At 31.1% G+C, this 22,679-nt stretch overlaps 1 protein-coding gene across 1 annotated transcript in view; it reads right to left on the reverse strand.

Annotated features, from left to right (window-relative positions):
• LOC129219797 (solute carrier family 41 member 1-like) overlaps positions 1–22,679 on the reverse strand; it is a 47,677-nt gene that overhangs the window by 12,846 nt on the left and 12,152 nt on the right. The window contains exons 4-11 of the mRNA XM_054854100.1: positions 22,088–22,510; positions 17,144–17,251; positions 14,662–14,733; positions 14,298–14,442; positions 6,468–6,614; positions 3,133–3,277; positions 1,005–1,078; positions 528–662 (exon numbers count right to left, since the gene is read on the reverse strand). Of these exons, the coding sequence (XP_054710075.1) occupies positions 528–662; positions 1,005–1,078; positions 3,133–3,277; positions 6,468–6,614; positions 14,298–14,442; positions 14,662–14,733; positions 17,144–17,251; positions 22,088–22,510 (1,249 nt within the window). The remainder of the gene's footprint in view (positions 1–527; positions 663–1,004; positions 1,079–3,132; positions 3,278–6,467; positions 6,615–14,297; positions 14,443–14,661; positions 14,734–17,143; positions 17,252–22,087; positions 22,511–22,679) is intronic.

Here is a 22,679-nt window from a genome sequence, read left to right on the forward strand (position 1 = left end):
TAAATTTATAGCTCCTACACAGTTTGAACAATAGATTATAGTAGTCTAACAAACATCACAGTGTAATTGGAATGCCAGTCCGATACCATTCTAGCTGAATTATTGAGAAAGCTTACATGTGACTGCACTTCTTTCAAATGCCACACATGTTTGAAACAAAAGACAGTGGGTCAATCCTTGGTTGAGAAATGATATAAACAAATATTTTCACATATTTAATGTCTTGTCAACATTTCAATGAAATTTTAGTTCAAAACATCTTTTTGTTAATTATAGTAAGCGGTAAGTCTACTTATTTGGTTCTGCCTATTGTCAATGTTTATTATTCTCCATATTTCCTTTGGTCCCAGTTAGTCAGGATAAACGAGGCTGTACCGTATTTGCCAAACCAAGGGAAAAAAATCCCACAGATCACCATAAGTAACATATCTGCATATGAAAAGGGTAAACTAATTCTTACCAAACACGGCCAGTTTTATGTAATTAAAGTCATGTAAAATAAGTTAAAATTATGATATAAAATTTACTTTTCCCAAAAAATGCTGATAAAGGATCCTTGCACAAGTTTGAATCTTCTGGTGGTAATACTCCTAATTTTGATCTCTGATGAAGAGAAGTGGAAATTCGACTAGCTTGCACAGCCACCAAATTGCCACCAACGCCTATGTCAAAAAGTAATACAATAAATGTGGATGATAATCAAGATACAATAGATTATAAAGCAATGTTGAGGCAAAAAATCAACTGTTGCACTACTGTGGAAAAAAAAACGTTTCAATATTAAAGAACTCTTTATCATATATGATGCAAAAAAAAAACTTGTTTCTTTTCTTTTTGAAATGAACAATTCATTTTCCTTGCAAAACAATAAAATGAAAATACAAAGATAGCTTAAAACAGCAAAAATTTCTGAACATCAATTTATCTGATGTACAATGAGAGAGCTCATCATGTTGATTATATGTTAATTAAAAAAATAGTTAAAATTTCCTTTATCTACTTACCATTAATGACTGGCTGAAATACTGCTATCCCATGAAATTTACCAACTGCAAAATCAAGGATGCAACCACCCACACTATTAATATAAGAGAAAAATTACATTTAAAAAATTGTTAATAAGTTCAAAAGTATGAATTTAATTCATTGTATGGAACAAAACAGATAAAATTTTAACTGTTAAAATTACATTAAAAAATCATCAAAGTAAGAAAACATGCAGAGAGAAATATAAAATTAACATAACATTCTCAATAACTTACTTTACTTGTTTTTAGTAAATGCACATTTACTTTAGAGTTTAAGATTTTCAAAGATTTGAATGAAATTGAATTTGCAGAATCAATTTTTATAATGAGAGACACTTTTTAATTGAAGATTGGATTTTTTCTTCATCACAACCAATCAAACAGGAAATAAGCAAAATATTTTCAATTTTAACAATTAACTTAGTGATTAATTTCTCTAATACAACAATAAATTACCAGAGGAATTGTTTAAAATTTTGAAACCATGGTTTGACTCATTTCTTTTTGTAATATCCCTTTCAAGGGCAGCGTCCCCGCCTTGAGAACGCATATTTGACAATTTTTTTCCAAATATATATAGCTCTCTGCAAAAAAAACTATCGATTTGTTAAAGAACCCTTATAGTTGCTTTTTCACTCAATAGATGTCAGCACCATTGAAATCTTTTTTCCTTCTCTGAGAGAGGTTTGAAATGTGCGAATTTTTAGGGTCAGAGGATTTTTTTTTTTTTTCAGTAGTAAGACCCAGAGTTAAAAAATATTAGTCACAAATTTTATTTTTATAGGCTCCTAAGACTTCATAAATGTCTTTACCAAATTTTAATAGTGCAAAAAACATTGAGAAATATACATTTGTTTTATACGTCCTCACTGTGAAGACATTGCCCCGGTTCAGTATGTCATTTCTCATCAGTCAATAGATGGCAGCACTAGTTCCCTTAGATTTCTCTTTAGCTTTATAATTATAAATATTGCATATAGATACATGCATATTATTCTGCTTTTAACTTTATCTTCACTGATTGCGTGCAATTTTATTTATATATGCGATCGATTACAACCGTATTATATTCAAGTATCTGTTTATAATATTATATATATATATATATATATATATATAGTACATTTATATTTATATATAAATATATTTATATGTATAGATTTATTTATACATTTATACTACTTAAAATGGAACCAAATTATAAGAATACAATTGTTTTCGAAAATGCTAAATTATTTTTGCGTTTGTATTTATGTATATATCAATTATTTCCATCGTATTGCATTAGAATATGTGTTTATCATAAGATTAAAAGTCAATAAATCAGTAAAAATGTAAATATCATAGTTGAATTAGTGCCTGTAAGAGCGCTTTTCCTATGCACAGCGTTTTGTGCTTTCTCTGTTCCAGACGGGCAGCGTCCTCGTCTTGAGAACGTATGGTTCCAATATTAAAAAAAAATTCTAATTTTTTTTTTTCCAATGAAAATCAGTTCAATGATGCTAAAACATTATGAAAAGTGAGTTTTTTTGTAGATTTTAATTTTTTTTCAAGTACTGCCCCTCAAAGGGATATGACACCAGCATAGGACTTGAATTTAAAGTTTGGCACTGCAGTTTTAGACAACCTATTTAATTAGAGAAAATTAAACACAAAAATTTTTTAATTTTCCAAATTCCAACTACATTTTAAAAAAGATAAACTTTTTGGTGAAGCTCATAGTTTTCTCTCACTGTATCTATTTTTTTCACACTTTCAGTTAGTTAATTGAAAAAAAATGTCAAATTTAGAAAATTGAGCATATACAGTTCTTAAAGTGTATTGGAGTAAAGCAAAGCACAAAACTTGTGATCGCTTACACAACATTTCACAACAAGCTTAAACTTGAAAAAAAAAATATATATATATATATATACACACACACACACACACAAAATTATAAGCTTTATAAGGAGTCTGTTTAGATAGTTTTTATGCAAACTAATAAAATTTTTAGCCTAAGAACTATCTCCTGAAATGTTAAAATGTCTCATTTTCTTACATTAATTTTACATTTTTTGAATTTATGCTAGAACAAATATCTGAAACAGGAAAAAAAAATTACCTTGAAATTGCCATTGCACTTATAACAGGAGTCCATCCAGATTGTAAAACTTCTCTCGTAAACCTATTACGCCTTGCAACTGCTACCCAAAGAGGAATTAGTAAAAGGAAGAATATTATAATTGTTATTGAGAAACCAGGGGAATCTGCAAATGAATCAGGTTATTAATTCATTAGATTAAATATAAAGACAGCAAATATTACAACATTAAAGAATATATATATTTTCTTTTTTTTTAATTAAATGAATTCAAAAAATGGAAAATAACATGCAAATACCATAAATGCAAATGTACATCTGTATGTATACTTGTATCATTGACCTGTAAAAGAATTGATTCTCTGACTCACACTTAAAAAGAATGATAATTTGCAATCTGATGTAAGGCAGTTAATGTTTCGGCTAAGACGTAGGTTTTACCTAGCAGAAAAAATATAGATGTGCAGTGCTATAGTTTTCTAAAATGTAGAAAGTTTCAGTTTTTTTTTTTTTTTTTTTTTTTTTTTTTTTTTAGGGGGCTTTGTAGTGTGATGCAGAAGTCTTTTCAAACATAGGTTTGGAAACATGCAACAGTTAGGGAGGAAAATTATATTTTATCAGCGTTTACAGCAAAATCTCATTACAGTGGATACCAATACAATAAACTATCTATTTAAGTGAAATGAATGTTTAGTCTCATTTTGATTGTCCCAGCATTGTTTGAATTAAATTCCAATAATCAAAATTTGCAGTACCACAAGGTCCGCTGTAATGGGACTTAATAATAGTATCTTGATTGTTTTCAGGGGTCTCACTAGACTTTTTCAAAATTTTAGGGGTAATTCAAGATTTTCTTGGATTATAAACTGGTAGCCTGACTATAATTAATAACATAACAACTGACTAACCTAACTGAAATACATTTTTTCCTCATCATTTTCAAAATTAGTTCTTTTTACTTTCAAAGATGGGCAATTCTGAGTTTTTGCAATTGACCAGCTCCTACACATATTAAAGTCAGTTCAAAAGTCATTTCTATAATATCTTGTCTACAGCAGCTTTCTACAGTTTTTTTGTACCCTCTTTTAATTGACCTAGAGCTAAACTTCCATTTTTTAAAACTCATTAATATTTTGTAATTTCAACAAATCTCCAAAGCTAGATTTGCCCCCCAAGTCGATTCCTTTTAAAGTTTATTCTTTGTCAGTTTTCTTTTCAACTATTAATACAGTGATGCGGAACCTATGGATAGCAAACTTGACCTGTTCTTTCGGTTATGTTCAATGTTAGGACTGTCTTTGAAACAACAAATTTTAGTTTGTATTTCTCTTCCTTCTCATAGTTTCAAATGTTATTTAGAAAATTAAAAATAAATAAATGATACACATGTTCTGGTCAGTGAGATTCACCTTTACACAAACTGTAGGCCAGAGGTTAAAAGAAAATTTGGCCTTATTCAATTAATGTATTTTTTGTGTGATTTATGATAATCCTTCACTGATTTTAGCTTTTGGCAATACCCAGAAAAAGATAATATACATTCAATGCTGAAATTTTAGTATCCGCAGCACTCGAAGCTTTGGTCTTTGGTGCTTCGACCAAACTGCGCTTCATGTGATCTCTACTACTAACTGTTTATAATGCACATTTACATTAAATCGTTCAATGTTTTCTTTTTAAAATTTTTTTTTTAATTGTTCATTAACAATTTTTTTTTACTTTCTCAATTCCTGAAAAAGCATGAAGTTCTTCAGGCTCCAGGCTCACAACAATTATTTGTTTGAAACAGGTATTGTTCTAAAAATGTTCATTATTTATTATCAAAGCCCACATACTTGCTTTTCAACTCAAAAAAAAATGTGATTTTTAAGTAGTGTAAACATTTCCTGAGTATTAAATAAAGAGGAAGCTGCAATTTTATACATTCCAACTAAACAAAAATCTTGAAATAAGATGTGATAATTTAAAGCATTTTTTAAAGCAGAAAAAATTATGAAAATGCACATAAAAAAATTGTTGAGCAGAAAATTTTAAAAACTGTTGGAACAATTAATAATTATAGTAATTGACGTAACAAACAAAATTTTGAACAGACAACAAAAATAAATCCTTGACTTTGTGCTACTCACATCATTTTACGACATTTGCCTTAGCCTAAGTTTACTAGACCTGCTGGATTGCCCGATTTCTAGATTATAACTCTATTGCAAACATCCTTATCAAGGTTTTAGATCAATTTAATTTTTCAAGATCTTTATAAACCAAAAATATAAAAGTTTGATGGAAGTTAATGCTAACTTTTAAGAATGCTAATGGTGTGAATGGATTCAAGTGTAACGGTATTGACATTTTTGAACCAACTTGAGAAACTGACAAATTTACAAGTCCTCCACAGACAAAAGAAAACTAAGCAAGGTTGAAACTAAAGGTAAGAATAAAATAATTGGTGTCCAAACGGTGAAATTACAGAGTAATTTTTAAAAAGCGAGTTTTACAGAATAGGATGCAAATGGATTTCGAAATTCGTAAATGTTGGGGATAGGTGAGTAAGAAACAGTATATATGCGTAAAATTTCAGGCATTGTATGTTTTACTCAGATAGAGTTGTAAAACATGTTTTAAATATTAAATGGTTCGTTTTTTCAGAGGAAGAATTTTGTGAAAGATCTGTTCTGAAATGATAACTACTGTGAAGGCTCTGATTTTCAGCAAAATATTTTGTGAATTGTCTATCAGATATAATATTTAGTGAAAAAGTCTTTTTGCGATAAAATACTTTACTGAAAGGTCTCCTCCTCCTAAAAGACCACTTAAATTGTCCTAAAGAATCCACTGTTAAAATTTCAAAAAAAATTCGGAACAACAACAAAAATTTAGTATAATTTTGGGAGTTTAGGTTATAATATATCTTTAAAGGAAATTTAGGAATTTAAGGGGGAATAAGACCCCTGTGTTTTAGTATTTTTTCTTGTTAATTAAAAACTGGGAAAGGGTTTTCTGCTATGGATTTGTAAGATAAAACAATTTAACTCATACTTGCAAGATTATGCATATTATAGGAACACATATTTGGATTACAACACACTAAAAAAATAAAGTTTAAAAATGTTGTAAGATATCACAAGAGTATAACTTGTAATATTTTACAAAAAAAAAAAAAAACACATTAGCAATCTATCTTATTATAGAATAAATTGTATTGATATTTTGTCTTTCCCTATTTCTTTTAAGTAAAAGTAAAAATTAATAACTTACAATCAAATTAGTTTATATTTATTTTCGTAAATCTCATAAACAAAAAAAAAAAAAAAAAAAGACAAGTTGCTTTTTATAATTTTATAGCAACATAAACTTACCTAATTTACCATATAAAACATAACTTATGCTGGCCAGAAGAGACAGTGTAGTTAAATCTCCTAAAGATGCAGCAATAGGAGTAGCAACATTGTCTGGGTTTATGTCACATTTTCTGGAAAATATAACAACCCCAACCATAATACAACCTACGGGAGGGGGGATGAAGTGCTTTTATAGTAAAATATAGAGTTTGAAAACAATAAAATCTTAATATAAAATTGAAAATAGTAAATAGAAAAACGAAACAGATTTTTAATACAACTTTTAGGTATGCATTATTAACTTTAGATTCAAATTTATGCTTGTATCTTCTACCTGAGCAACATAAGGAAAAAATATGCTTCTTCTTTAGTAAAAAAAAAACATTTTTAAAGAGATAAAAAAAATCTCTCAACTGTTCTTTTTGCAAATACACAGAAACATAGCAAATTTAAAAATTGAAGAATGAGACACTTTGATATTTAAAAAAAACAACACAATATCTGTCTAACAAAGGAACAAAACTAAAATTGATAGAGTCAAACAATACTAAAATAAATCACTCAAATAACTACTTTTGCACTTGAAAATTTATCCAGTGATTTCTCTTAAAGCCGAAATATTCCATGAAATCTATTGGTATTTCATATTTTATAAATGCATATTTTAAAAAAATTGAAGATTATCATATCTTCAGTTATATTACAAGTGATGTCATTCTTTGTGACAAGATGTGATACAACAACTAAAGAAATACACTACACAAGAATCCTTCTTTGATAAATTAATTTCTCTTGTTCTACAATTTCAGACATTTTTTTCTTTGAAATTGAAAATTGTATATGTATTTTTAAAAATAAATATAGATTTCAGATTAAATTTAAAGTACGAAATTAATTGCCCCCCAACCTAAGAGCAAAGGCGTACCCCCCCCCCCCCAAACCACAAAGCCCTCACCAGAAAAAGAGGAAAATATGCCTTAAAACACCCCTTCTAAAAATCTCAATGGTGCAGTTTGCGCCATGACCCCCCCCCCCCCACAGATGGGAGCCCCTGTAAACTTTAAATCTGATGTGTTTTTTTCAATTATATATATATATATATATATATATATATAGTGAAGTATGTAGTTTCACATACACGGGTAGCACAGAAATAAGTGTATGTAACAACGAAGATAAACAACAATAACAACAACAAAAATGAACATGGAACGTTAAAAAATAAACTAGGAACATTGAAAACAAGAATTGATGAAATCATGGGTATTAAACTGCTGCTACGTTTACGAAGAGCTGGAGCAGCTGGCATATTAAATATTCTGCAAGGTTTCTGTGCGGGTCAGTACCATACATGCAGCAAAATTAATTAGAAGTAAAAGTATATGTATTTGAATTGACGAACTTATATGTGTAGCTACTTATAAGGCTTAATATAGTAAGCAGGAAGATTATAAAACGTTATAGATGCTTATTTTTTGGATAAATGCAATAAATTTTACATATATAAATAGTATGCTTATTAGTAATATGCTGTCATGTATTACCAACCCCCCAGCTCTGACCTGCAAAATAAAAGAGAAAAAATTACATACCACATGATTTCAAACATTTCGTCGACAACAATGTCTATGTCTAGGTATCCATTTGCCAGAGACGAAAATCCGATGCCGCGCCAATCGAACAGGTCGCTGGGGCAGGGCATCCAAAAAGCACCTTCCTATCGAAAGGATTTCAGCGCTCTTTATCATCAAAGTTACCCAGTTACACTGTTGCCAAATCGCAGTTGTTTGGGTGGAAACTAAATCTGTCCTTGTTGAAGAAAAGATTTCTTGAATAAATTAAGATAATAAAATGTGAAATTGGCAGGATAAAAATTGTAATAGTAGAGATTTGCAGCAAATTTGAAGATTTGTTTATTAAATTGAGAATTGTTGCTACAAATTTTAAAAAATCTGCTTAGCTGTCCAATTATAATATTAATGAAGATCTTTTTATGTAAATTACTGTACCAATGTGGCATACTTTTTGTGTAAAAATTGAAGTTATCTTTTTTATCATAGATATCTGTAATAAGGTTAGAATCAACAATTTTAAAAGAAATGTCCAGAAAATCGGCAGACAGAAAGTTGTCATTGGCTTTAGTGAGTTGTAGATTTTGTGGATAGATTAAAGGGAAAATGTCATCCATACTTTTGTTGAAGATAAGGATGTCATCTATATACCTGAAAATATCATGTTTTTTATTATACTGTACTGTGTATTTAAATTCATAGAAAAAGAGATATAGATTAGCAGCTGTGCTGGAATAGTTGGTGCCCATGCCAATTCCATGTGTTTGTTTAAAAATAAAGTTGTTGAAAGTCACAAAATTGTTAAAGAAACAGAAATGACAAAGACTATTGAAAAAATTCCTGTCGATGCCCAATTCCTCACCAATGCAAAATATGTCAAAAAGTTTTAACAAAGTTGTATATAAATCTTCGATGGGAATGTTGCAGAACAGATTCTCAAAGTCAAATGTGTAAATTGATTTAGGTGTGCGTTGTAGATTTTTAATGATTTCGAAACTGTTGTCAATGCACCAGAAATAGCTCGTATGCATAAATTTGACCTTCAGAAAATCATAAATTTTTTTTCAAAATAAACTGTAATTTGATGTTGATATTTTTTTCCAAAACTTTTTGTAGTAGAACAAATGAAACGAAATTTTATTGGTGATTTGTGGAATTTGGGCGTCATAAATATGAAAGGCAGGTTTTGACAATTTGAAATTGTAAAATTGTATGAAAAATTCGATTTGCAAAGTTTATTGTATGCAATAAACTGTTTAATAATCACGTCTGTAGAAAGATTCGATTTTTTCGTAATAAAGAGACGAGTTAAGTTCTTGTAAGACTTGTTTAACGTAGAAATGTTTGCAAATGATGCCATAATTATTGGCAGCTTTATCAATTGGAACAAAGACAAAGGATCTTTTTAAATTGTTGATATATTCGATTTCATCTTTTTTCAAATTTTGATATTGGTGTTCTGCGTTGTTAATTTGTTTAGCTAAAAAAGTTTTAAATTCAATGATTAATAGATCTTTCCATTCTTGGAATGCTTCAAAAGGTATTGCGTGCGAGTATGCAACTTTTTTAATGAAACGAAGAATGTTAACTTTAAAAATATGAACTGCTTTGCTGAATTTGCAAGTTCTGTTGAGTCTAAATTTTGCACCGAGATTCATCAAATATCTGACATTTGTGTTATTTATAATATGTAAATTACCAGTAATTACGTGCTTGTGATCAGCGTCGACAAATTCCTTAAAATTGTCCTGATTGCATAAACATGGAAAATCATCAGCAGTATGCGAAAAAGCAACATCACGGTAATTGTAAATATTTTTGCAAAAAGGCTTGCAATACTTAAAGGCAGTTATGATTTGTTTATTTTTTAGTGGAAAATAATTTGCCAGTTTATTTATAATTTTGTGAAATGGAATATTATCGAAACTTTTCTGTTGGAAGGAAATAGTGAAATAAATATTTTCTTTAGTTGTAGATTCAAACCCGATTCTGTAATTTATAAGATCAGAGATCAAATCTCTACATTGTTCATTGACAAATTTATATTTAGAAAGATACGGTTTCAATTTTTTCAAAGTGGAAGTTTTTAACTTGAAAATATAGTTTTTGACGTGATTAATATTAGATAATTTGAGAAACGAATCTTCGACCTCTTTGCACCAAAGGTTAAGGTTAATGCTATTGATAATTTTACTGTTCTTATGTGAGCCTCTATGGCCTCTGGAAATTCGAGGTTTAGTATTAAAATTGTAAAAAAGTCTGAAAATGTTTTTGTTATCCTGCATATTAAAAAAGTTGAGATAGGTATTCAGTCCATATGGATAGAGTGATTTGTTTTTAAGTATAAGATCATTTTCAGCACTTAATCGTTCATTTGAATCTTCATGATGTGCAAGTATATCAATTTTGATATTTTCAAAAGAATGTGTTTTAAAATGGTTAATTTCGAAAGAGGGCCGGGCTGCTTTGTTAATTTGTGAACGATGTAGATTAATGCGTAAATGCAGTTCGTTAGAGGTTTGTCCTCTAACGAACGTTAGAGGTTGTTTAAATGTAGAATATTTTACATCAAATTTTGATCATTATATTATATAATACTTAGCATTTAATGCTGCTATTGCGCTTACGCTTTGTATTATTCTCCTGATTTCACATTGGGTTTGCATAGTCTGAGTGTATTTTGTTCTTTTCGCATATTAGGTTACACCTACAAAAAATTCTTTAAAAAAAAAAAAAAAAAAAAAAAAAAAAAAATTTTTCACACAGAACTTTTTCTCATGGCTGCTAAATGTAAAAAGAAAAATTGTAAAACTTGTGCAGTTAGTGGAGACTCTGTCGTTGCTGTATCTAATAGTCACACCACATTTTGAAAACTGAATAACGTGATATATAAAATTACATGTTTAACTTGTTTTCAATGTTACATCGGACAAACCTCTAACGAACTGCATTTACGCATTAATCTACATCGTTCACAAATTAACAAAGCAGCCCGGCCCTCTTTCGAAATTAACCATTTTAAAACACATTCTTTTGAAAATATCAAAATTGATATACTTGCACATCATGAAGATTCAAATGAACGATTAAGTGCTGAAAATGATCTTATACTTAAAAACAAATCACTCTATCCATATGGACTGAATACCTATCTCAACTTTTTTAATATGCAGGATAACAAAAACATTTTCAGACTTTTTTACAATTTTAATACTAAACCTCGAATTTCCAGAGGCCATAGAGGCTCACATAAGAACAGTAAAATTATCAATAGCATTAACCTTAACCTTTGGTGCAAAGAGGTCGAAGATTCGTTTCTCAAATTATCTAATATTAATCACGTCAAAAACTATATTTTCAAGTTAAAAACTTCCACTTTGAAAAAAATTGAAACCGTATCTTTCTAAATATAAATTTGTCAATGAACAATGTAGAGATTTGATCTCTGATCTTATAAATTACAGAATCGGGTTTGAATCTACAACTAAAGAAAATATTTATTTCACTATTTCCTTCCAACAGAAAAGTTTCGATAATATTCCATTTCACAAAATTATAAATAAACTGGCAAATTATTTTCCACTAAAAAATAAACAAATCATAACTGCCTTTAAGTATTGCAAGCCTTTTTGCAAAAATATTTACAATTACCGTGATGTTGCTTTTTCGCATACTGCTGATGATTTTCCATGTTTATGCAATCAGGACAATTTTAAGGAATTTGTCGACGCTGATCACAAGCACGTAATTACTGGTAATTTACATATTATAAATAACACAAATGTCAGATATTTGATGAATCTCGGTGCAAAATTTAGACTCAACAGAACTTGCAAATTCAGCAAAGCAGTTCATATTTTTAAAGTTAACATTCTTCGTTTCATTAAAAAAGTTGCATACTCGCACGCAATACCTTTTGAAGCATTCCAAGAATGGAAAGATCTATTAATCATTGAATTTAAAACTTTTTTAGCTAAACAAATTAACAACGCAGAACACCAATATCAAAATTTGAAAAAAGATGAAATCGAATATATCAACAATTTAAAAAGATCCTTTGTCTTTGTTCCAATTGATAAAGCTGCCAATAATTATGGCATCATTTGCAAACATTTCTACGTTAAACAAGTCTTACAAGAACTTAACTCGTCTCTTTATTACGAAAAATCGAATCTTTCTACAGACGTGATTATTAAACAGTTTATTGCATACAATAAACTTTGCAAATCGAATTTTTCATACAATTTTACAATTTCAAATTGTCAAAACCTGCCTTTCATATTTATGACGCCCAAATTCCACAAATCACCAATAAAATTTCGTTTCATTTGTTCTACTACAAAAAGTTTTGGAAAAAATATCAACATCAAATTACAGTTTATTTTGAAAAAAATTTATGATTTTCTGAAGGTCAAATTTATGCATACGAGCTATTTCTGGTGCATTGACAACAGTTTCGAAATCATTAAAAATCTACAACGCACACCTAAATCAATTTACACATTTGACTTTGAGAATCTGTTCTGCAACATTCCCATCGAAGATTTATATACAACTTTGTTAAAACTTTTTGACATATTTTGCATTGGTGAGGAATTGGGCATCGACAGGAATTTTTTCAATAGTCTTTGTCATTTCTGTTTCTTTAACAATTTTGTGACTTTCAACAACTTTATTTTTAAACAAACACATGGAATTGGCATGGGCACCAACTATTCCAGCACAGCTGCTAATCTATATCTCTTTTTCTATGAATTTAAATACACAGTACAGTATAATAAAAAACATGATATTTTCAGGTATATAGATGACATCCTTATCTTCAACAAAAGTATGGATGACATTTTCCCTTTAATCTATCCACAAAATCTACAACTCACTAAAGCCAATGACAACTTTCTGTCTGCCGATTTTCTGGACATTTCTTTTAAAATTGTTGATTCTAACCTTATTACAGATATCTATGATAAAAAAGATAACTTCAATTTTTACACAAAAAGTATGCCACATTGGTACAGTAATTTACATAAAAAGATCTTCATTAATATTATAATTGGACAGCTAAGCAGATTTTTTAAAATTTGTAGCAACAATTCTCAATTTAATAAACAAATCTTCAAATTTGCTGCAAATCTCTACTATTACAATTTTTATCCTGCCAATTTCACATTTTATTATCTTAATTTATTCAAGAAATCTTTTCTTCAACAAGGACAGATTTAGTTTCCACCCAAACAACTGCGATTTGGCAACAGTGTAACTGGGTAACTTTGATGATAAAGAGCGCTGAAATCCTTTCGATAGGAAGGTGCTTTTTGGATGCCCTGCCCCAGCGACCTGTTCGATTGGCGCGGCATCGGATTTTCGTCTCTGGCAAATGGATACCTAGACATAGACATTGTTGTCGACGAAATGTTTGAAATCATGTGGTATGTAATTTTTTCTCTTTTATTTTGCAGGTCAGAGCTGGGGGGTTGGTAATACATGACAGCATATTACTAATAAGCATACTATTTATATATGTAAAATTTATTGCATTTATCCAAAAAATAAGCATCTATAACGTTTTATAATCTTCCTGCTTACTATATTAAGCCTTATAAGTAGCTACACATATAAGTTCGTCAATTCAAATACATATACTTTTACTTCTAATTAATTTTGCTGCATGTATGGTACTGACCCGCACAGAAACCTTGCAGAATATTTAATATGCCAGCTGCTCCAGCTCTTCGTAAACGTAGCAGCAGTTTAATACCCATGATTTCATCAATTCTTGTTTTCAATGTTCCTAGTTTATTTTTTAACGTTCCATGTTCATTTTTGTTGTTGTTATTGTTGTTTATCTTCGTTGTTACATACACTTATTTCTGTGCTACCCGTGTATGTGAAACTACATACTTCACTATATTTTCAATACATTTAACTACTTTAGCTGCAACATTGCGCTGTTTAAATGTAGAATATTTTACATCAAATTTTGATCATTATATATATATATATATATATATATATATATAATACCTGAATACTTTTGACTCAATATTTACGGGGACGACTTTGGCTATTACCGAAGAAATATTTGACAAAACTCTCATAATCAAAACAGTTGTTGTTAGTTATAACATAAAAAAAAAAAAAAAAAAAAAAAAAAAAAATCAAGCTTAAAACATTAGTGTATAATTTAAAGGAAGTTTATTACATGCATTATCATGCCTTTTGAAAGATGAAATAATAATAAATTGTCTTCAAACAGCTGCATAAGATAAATATTTACCTAAAATAAAGCTAGCTACAGAAGCTGTTACCAAACTAGCAGCACATAAAATCAAGGCATGACCTACATTGAAATGCCCTTCTGGTATCCAGCCCATAATCATTGCAAATAATGAAGCTAAGAATCCAACAACTACTGCCTGGCACTGAAAAGAAAATGAAGATCTTGTTAAAAAAAACTAAGAGGGAACAAAAAAATGCTTGAATTTACTACAATAGCAGCTAAAACCAGGGGGTCCATGGTGCAGGATTAGGGTGGTGCATTTATTTTAATGGAAGTAAAGAGTTACTTTAAAACTATTTTTTTAAGGAAGTTTAATAAGACTCAAGTGAAAACATAATTTCATGACTTTATATTTATTTACCTGAATGAGAGCCATGTTCCCAGTTGCTAATTTCCATTGTTCCCTGGAAGTATCCATGTGGCCTAAATTTGCCTAAAATTACACAAAAATTATAAATTTTGATATTCTTAATTAAGTTTAAAAAAATCATTCAAAATATGATGTCATCTAAAACAGAACAGCAAAGAATTGAATACTGTGAGAAAAATATTAATCAAGCAAAGCCTTTGGTTTGAGCTTTGCTTGATTCATGTTATTCATTTTTACTTTCTTCTATATCTAATATATAGAAGAAAGTATTGGATTCGTGCAAATTTTCGAATTTCGAATTTTGACGGATTCGAACGTTTTGAGGTGTGCTGAGTCCATTTCGACCATTTTTGGAAAATGTCTGTCTGTCTGTGTGTGTGTGTGTATGTATGTGTGTCACGTCTGTGTGTGACCAGTTTTTTGTGGCCGCTCTACAACAAAAACTACCGCATGAAATCGAACGAAATTTAGTACACATATGTGCCCCTATGTGAACTTGTGCCCATTAGTTTTTGGCGCGAATTCCTCCAAGGGGGGTGGAGCAATGGGACGTTTTTTGAGTTACGCGTGCTTGCTATTCCTCAGGAAGTAACTGGCGGAATCAAACAAAATTTGGTCCATATGTTGGTATTAACAGGAACAGGTGCTGATTCAATTTTGGTGTCAATAACTCAAACGGGGGTTGAGCTATAGAACGTTTTTTGTCGTCAATTGTGACTGCTGTATCTCAAGAAATAATGAACGGAATGAAAGAAAAATTTATCGGCAAGTAGCCCTTAGTGGGTATAAGAACTGATTTTATTTTTGTGTCAACAGCTAAAAAGGGGGTAGCGCAATCACCCGTTCTTTTTTTACATTTTGAGTGCCCTATCTCAAGAAGTAATGCTACGTTCTGGTTGAAATTTGGAATATATGTAAATCCATATGTAAACAGGCTTTGGTTCAATTTTGACGCCGATCGCTCCAAGAGGTGTTGATTTTTTTTAATTTTTTTTTTTTTGCGAATAAAAATAGCTTTATTAATGCAACAATAAGAGAGATAAATCGTAATAGATTGTCGTCTGCGTATTTCTCGTGATTTTAATTGTATGGAAATGATCGGAAATATTATCTCAATGATTTAAAATTTTTAACTGTTGCCATCTTATGTTTGTTAATAAATAAAATATTTGTAATTAATTCAAGTAAGGCTTTTAAAGTAACTTTCAATTTTCGCTCTTTGTTCTGTTTTTACAATAATTCAGACATTGGGATGGTCGTCAAGTTTTTGCATGTGTAATTTTGTTTTTGTTAGGAATATTGCTTCCTCGTCAAGCATGGGGAGGGATCAGAAAAAGGAAAAATATAGAAGAAAGTTTCGTGATGGCCACAACATACTAGTTTAAAAGTGTAGTTTAAAAAATTAATAATAATAAATTTAAGAAAATAACAAAATCTGAGCATTCCTCTGCAGGCATGTTTGAAATTTAGTTTCAAAACTTTACTGGAGTGTATTACAAATATAACTGGAGTTTATTAATATTTTGTGAGAAAAATGGGTAAGAGGTATTACAATATTCTGGGCAAAATTTTCTTCTTGTTACAATAGACACACCTTGGAGACAACTAATAGTGCCATAATTCTTGAATACTGAATTAGGGCAACCCAAACTGAATAGCATACTCTAAACGAGGTCTAACTAAATTTTTGTATCATGGCAGAACTTTTCTTTTATTTATATACAATAGAATGATTGATAAATACAAGATCTCTAATTGTTTTTGTTTACTAATTATGCTGACCTTCTGCAGATACTTGAAGTCTTCTGACCTCTCAATACACCCTGATCAAAAACTCTCTCAGTTCTGCTTGTGTTGCATTTGCAAGTTGCAAATAACAGCTTGCTTGCTTTTCCCCATCACCTAAGAGAAGAAGAAAATTTTGCCCAGAATATTGTAATACCTCTGGCCCATTTTCTTACAAAAGATTAATAAACTCCAGTTATGCATTAAACATTCTAATAAAATTTTTTAAAGAAAAAACAATTTTTTGGTTTTCTTCATTGCTTTTCTCTCTTTCCCAAGTGGATGCAGAAGTCCTACTACATTCACTTTTGCAGAGAGCCCTGAAGTGACGTGTGGTCCGCACAAGCAAACCAAGCAGAGCTTGGGCACTCCAGAAATAAATTTTCTTTTCTCATTTGTACACTTGTAATTTACAGGTTGTATAGATCATAAGTTTTTCTTATTTTGACTTTCACTAAAAATAAGTTAAAAAAAACATTTATTATTCGCTCAAATGGCAATTTCCAAGGAAAACATATATCCCCAGGCAAGGAAAATGAAATCCACACTGCAGCCCATGCACAAGAAGAAATGAAAGGATGTTGCCATTATAACAAAGTGCATATTTCTTAAAATGTAAAGAACATAATGAATAAAAACTAGTTTCTCATAAAAGTACGAGGGAAATTTGTAAGGATGAAAAACTCACTTGGGTGGATAATCTAGATGCCAATGTCATCTCTAAATTGCCTTTTAGACCCAGAAGAGCAGGAACTAGTATAAATATTTCTGTAACAACTCTAAAAACTTCCCAATGCTGAAATAATAAAAACAAAATATTTTCAGAATATTTTATGAATATATTTACATGCAGAATATAGAAAAAGAAAATACTATTTGAATAAAACAAGAAATAAATTATACTTCATAAAATATTTGGCCTGTAATCTATTTGAACAACAAAAAAAAAAAGAAGAAAGTGACAACACATAGACATTTATGTATCTTTCGTACTCAATACATGAAGAAAAATATTTTTTCTTGAAAAATGACGGAACCCTACTATTTTGCATAGATGTTATGTCTTCAAATTTATCACATTTCCCCAATTTGTTGCAATGAGTAGTAACTCCATTTAAAATCACCAGAAAGAAATTTGAACACTAAATTTTTTAATATATTTTCCCCACCCTTTAAAACAAGTAAAGTAAATTACATATTTAAAAGTAGAAGCAAAGCTTTTAAATATTTCTCAATGCTTTTGCAAATATCTTTTAAAAAGTTGATATAAACCAAGTGACTTCAGACATAATATGTTCCAAACTACTCTTTATATGTTAGCAGTTAGGACTTATTTCCTTTGAACCTCACTAAGCAGCAAGCAAAATGCAAATTAAGAAAAATACATTATACAACAGCAGGTTGCCGAAACATTTCGCAGATAGATCAATAAAAGCACGAAAACTATGAAAGCTAAAAAAAAGTTCCCTTAAACAAAATCTTTTGCATTAATATCTGAATAGTTATGCACACAAAACAAATAAACAATTGAGATTAAATTTGCATTAAAATAGCCTTGTAACACATTTATTTTCCTTCATACATAGGCCAGTTCAAGGCCGTAGCCAGGATTTCGTTTCGGGGGGGGGGGGGAATGAAAAAAATTTAAGAAGAAGCAAAGGAATGAGTAGATGGGGTATTATTGGATGTTTTTTTTCCCTTTGGAATTTTTTTTGAACAGTAATTGTACTGAATTACCAAGATTTAAAGTTACTTTATCAAAATGTGAGCAAATGTTTTATCAGATAATTTAAATTTATTATTATAATATCATTTAGTCAAAACTAAATAATGTACAAGTTTTGTTGGTTCAGAAAAAGATGTATGGTGTCATAAATGTCGCAATAGGGAAGTTGCAACACATTAAATACTCCCATTTTGACTATTGGATATTGTTAATTGACTCTCAAAACTCAAAAATTCACCATCGTTGAATTTTAAAACTCCATGATTGATTTTTAATGAATTTTCGAAATCCGACGCGCAAAAGCGTGCTCTTCTGAAACGCCACGAGCTTACGTCACAGGGCTCTAGAGGGCAGCCTTCCGCGGAAGATCCCCTATTGTCACTACGGACATTTTGAGAGCGCCGAAATTTTTATTTTTAAGAAGTTTAATAATCCTTTTAAACTCACTATGTCCAAATTCATTAAAGCACAGTCTAAAAATCTTCTTCAAGTAAAGTCAATGAAGGTGTTCGAATATTTCCGAGAGGATGAGAGATTTAATGTTCCAGAAATCCAATGCCAAGTACATCTTAAACGAAGTCAACTGCACTTTCGTCGTTTTCTCCCTGTCCACTGAAGCAGCGGAAGAGCGGATGACATTACTTCCTGAGCCATTTGACATCACATTAGCTTGAACATTAAAAATTATTTTAAAAAAAAAACTACTTATTGTATGGCAAAAAAAAATTTACCGGTGATATTCATACATGTTATTCTACCATACAAAAATATAATTGAAAAATCAAAAACTTCCCTATTGTGGATGATATCCAATGACATAATTGGCCCTCAAGTAGGACATGAAAGAGCAATACGTACCACCAATCACTTTTCATGAGCTCTAAGGGCCAGGAGTGCCCAAATGATTGTCTGTAAGGGAGGTGCAGACCTAGAAGTATTTTTAATATTTTGAAATACATCCCAGACATTGGGTTTGGTATCTCATTTTAGATGCAATTTCAAAAGACATTTTTTTAAAAACGCAATTCCAAGCTATATTTGGTAGTAAAACAAGGGAAAGGGCTTGGTTTGTATGGCGCTTTCATGGAAATTTTTGAAGCCCTAAAAAAACATTTGGGACTGTACTCGGAAAATTTTGTTATTGAAGTTTTAAAAACACAATTTTGTGATGCATGTTGACATAAGGTGGTTGCTCTTACTCAGAATTTTTTTGAAGTTATAAAGGCTTGAAGAAGCTGAAGAATTTTTTTGAAGTTATAAGGCTTGAAGACACTGGGGGAGAAGAGAAGGTTCAAAGGTTCTCAAATTTTTCCCAATGAGACTTCAAAACGCCATTACAAATTTTCTTTGGGTGAGTTTATGGGAAGGAGATGTAAATTTTAGGAGTTTTCCATTCTTAAAACCTTCTAAATTTCTCTATTAACGTTAGACAAGGGAAAAAGGTTCCCCAGTGAAAATTGTTTGCAATCAACGTCTGAGAAATATGATTTTTGATTATGTTTGGTACGACTACAGTGCCTAGAAAGGCACTATAGTGGCATGAGGGGCGAGTAAGCGGCTGCTGTCCTCATGTAAGGTTTGAAATCAAAATTCTGAAAATGCAACTTTGAGTTACCTTTAGTGATATTAGGAAAGATAACAGGGATCAGGGACTCTGACCCGAAATTTTTCCAAAATTAAGGGCCTAAAAACGCATTTTTGTCAAAGGGGTTAAAACCCTCTTTTGGATCAGCAGTAAGTGTTTTTATCGCAACACTTAAACTCACTGCCCTTAGTCAAAAGTTGCTGTCGCAGCATGATCCGGCTCTCAGGGCCATTCCGAAAGGGAGGTACATGAAATTGAAAACCTCTTTTTTTTTACATCGCATGTGTCTTAAATACTGGGGCTTTTCCCCCAGAAAAATGCCAAGGATTTGCAGTCTTGAAAATGTATTTCTGACGATCCTTGGTAATGTTAGAGGGAGAAGAGGTTTAAGGATGCTCCCACGTTCATTTTTCGAAACTCCAATTAAAATTTTTGTAATTATATTAATGAAAAAGCGGTTCGGGAGCTCGCAAATGAATTGTTTTAAATTATAGCTCTGAAAACGTAGTTTTAGAACATTTATGGCGATGTTAAGGGGAGGAGAGATTCAAAGACCCAACAACGGAAATGTTCTTAATTTGTAGTTTTAAAACGCATTCTAGACAACTTTTGGTAATGTAAAGGGAACTAGGGGGTTTCGGGGGTTCTCCCTCAAAATTTTTTGAAATTATAGTTGCAAAAATGCGACGATCTTTGGTAATGTTAGGGGAAAGAGAGATTCGGGGCCACTTCCGGTGAATTTTTTGAAGTTGAAATGTTCAAAACACGATTAAAGGACCATCTTTGGTGACATTAAGGGGACCAGCAGTCCTTCCCAATTGAAGCTCCAAAAACGTAATTTTAGTTGACTTCCATTGATGTTAGGGGGAGGAGTTTCTGAAGCTCTCCTATTGGAAAATTTTCAAAATTCAAGCCCTGAAAACTAAATTTAAAACAATCTTTTATGCTGTTGGCGAGAAAGAGAGAGGGGGAGGGGGGGCAAGTGGAGAGACATTCCTTTGAAAAAATTTTTGAAGTTAGCTTTTGAAACACGGGTTTTAGAAAATCTTTTGTAATGTTAGTAGGAGGAGAGGTTTAAAGGCCATTCTTCAGTAATTTTCGGAGCTCTCCAGCGGAATTTTTTTTCGAAATTGAAGCCCTAAAAGCAAAGGTTTTGACGATCTTTGGTGATATGTGGGGAGAGGGAGGACAGCTTAAATTTTTACGAGTTGCCGTTCAAAGAACAAAACTTTTGACGCCTTTTTTTATAGCATGTATAACTTTGAAATTTTCGGGGGGGGGGGGGGCACTCTGACCCATTGACCCTCCCTCCTGGATACGGCCTTGGGCCAGTTCATTGGCACCTCAAACAAAATTTTATGTTTTTTTATATAAACTTATATGCCTTTAGATTTATTTTGCAATGGATTCCATCCCACAGTAAGAGCCCTGGAAATTAAAAACTGGATGAGCTGATGAAAAAGGGATGCCTTCTAGCCAGTCCCCATTAAATTTAGTCAATTATAAGTATACCTCATCAAAAATAAATCATGTTAGGAGGGAAACAATTTGGAAAGAAGTCAAATAGAATAATAATCAATAGAAGTCGAATAGAATAATAGAATAGAAGAAAAGCCCTGAGGGAGTACCATTTCGAATCTCCCAGACTGTCCTTAGATGTACAGCTGTGGCAGCTTTTCGTTTGATGATTCTACATGATTGTCTTTACGCCCATCTGTATAGACTTCGTTTGATGGATAACATTGCCTGCCCCCTCTGTGCAGTGTTGCAATGATGAGTGCTGAACGCTTCCCCATTTGTCCAGCTTACGAAGCCATGTATTTTTTTCAATACTGGGTGGTGAAAGACTATTCAACCAATTTGTTTACTTTGTTCCTTAACTTTGTTTTGTTGTTCTTTTTTCCTGTGTTTCCTTTCATTTATCTTGCTTGCATATTTATTTGATCTCTTACACGATTTATATGTATTGGGATAATTTCCAAAACACTGGCTGTATTGGGAAAAATATATGCCATTAGATGATAGTGGTTCAGTAGCTGAACCAACAAAAATGAAGTTTTTGGAATAATATTATAAATAATACATGTTAGAGAAAAACAATTCAAGAACAATACTTGTATTGGTTAGATTTTGTTTTTCACAACAGAGCATGTCAAAAAAGTATATTAACCTATAAATGTATAAAAAAAATATATGCTGCCGGAAAATCAAATGTCTTAAATGTGTACTATAGGAAAAATGCTACACAGCTCAAATAGAAATTAAAGTAAAGTGAGTTTCAATTTCCATCAAGTTTTAATTAAAAGAACTATGAACATTACCTGAACAACATCGAGGACTAGTCCAGCCCCAACAGTACCAAAACCAGCAATGAGAAAAGGCACAAATACTTGAAATGTAATGGACAGCATAGTTTCTTTAGAATCAGCAATTACAATTTGTTCTTCTATAAGTGTTTTTCTACTTTCTGTATCATTAACAATTTGATCTGTGTCAAATTTCCAGGAAACACTCTTGGAATCTTTATCATAAGCTTTAGGTAGGAGTTCATCATTGGCAATAAGAGTCTCTTTGCTGAAATCTGTCATACATGTCATTTCTTTGAGGTCAATGGAGCCCTCCTCCATTCCTTCATGGTCAGCAACACAAGCTGCTCTTGGAACCATTTTTCTTTGCCTAAATATGAACCCCTCCTGCTCAGAGTCCTTCACACTGTTCATCGTAAGGGATGGCCTTCGAAAACACTAAAAATAAAGCGTGATATAAAAACTGTAGACGTCAAGAGCTTTTTAACAATTCAACTTTTACAACTTAGAACAACAAGTAAGTAACATAAGTTTCTGGCTGCAACTTAAATGTTAAAAATATCGGTAGTGTTTAGCACAAAATGAAATTTCGTGCCGAAAACTGGTT

This window comes from Uloborus diversus, chromosome 4 (assembly GCF_026930045.1).
Source record: "Uloborus diversus isolate 005 chromosome 4, Udiv.v.3.1, whole genome shotgun sequence".
NCBI classification, from domain to species: Eukaryota; Metazoa; Arthropoda; class Arachnida; order Araneae; family Uloboridae; genus Uloborus; species Uloborus diversus.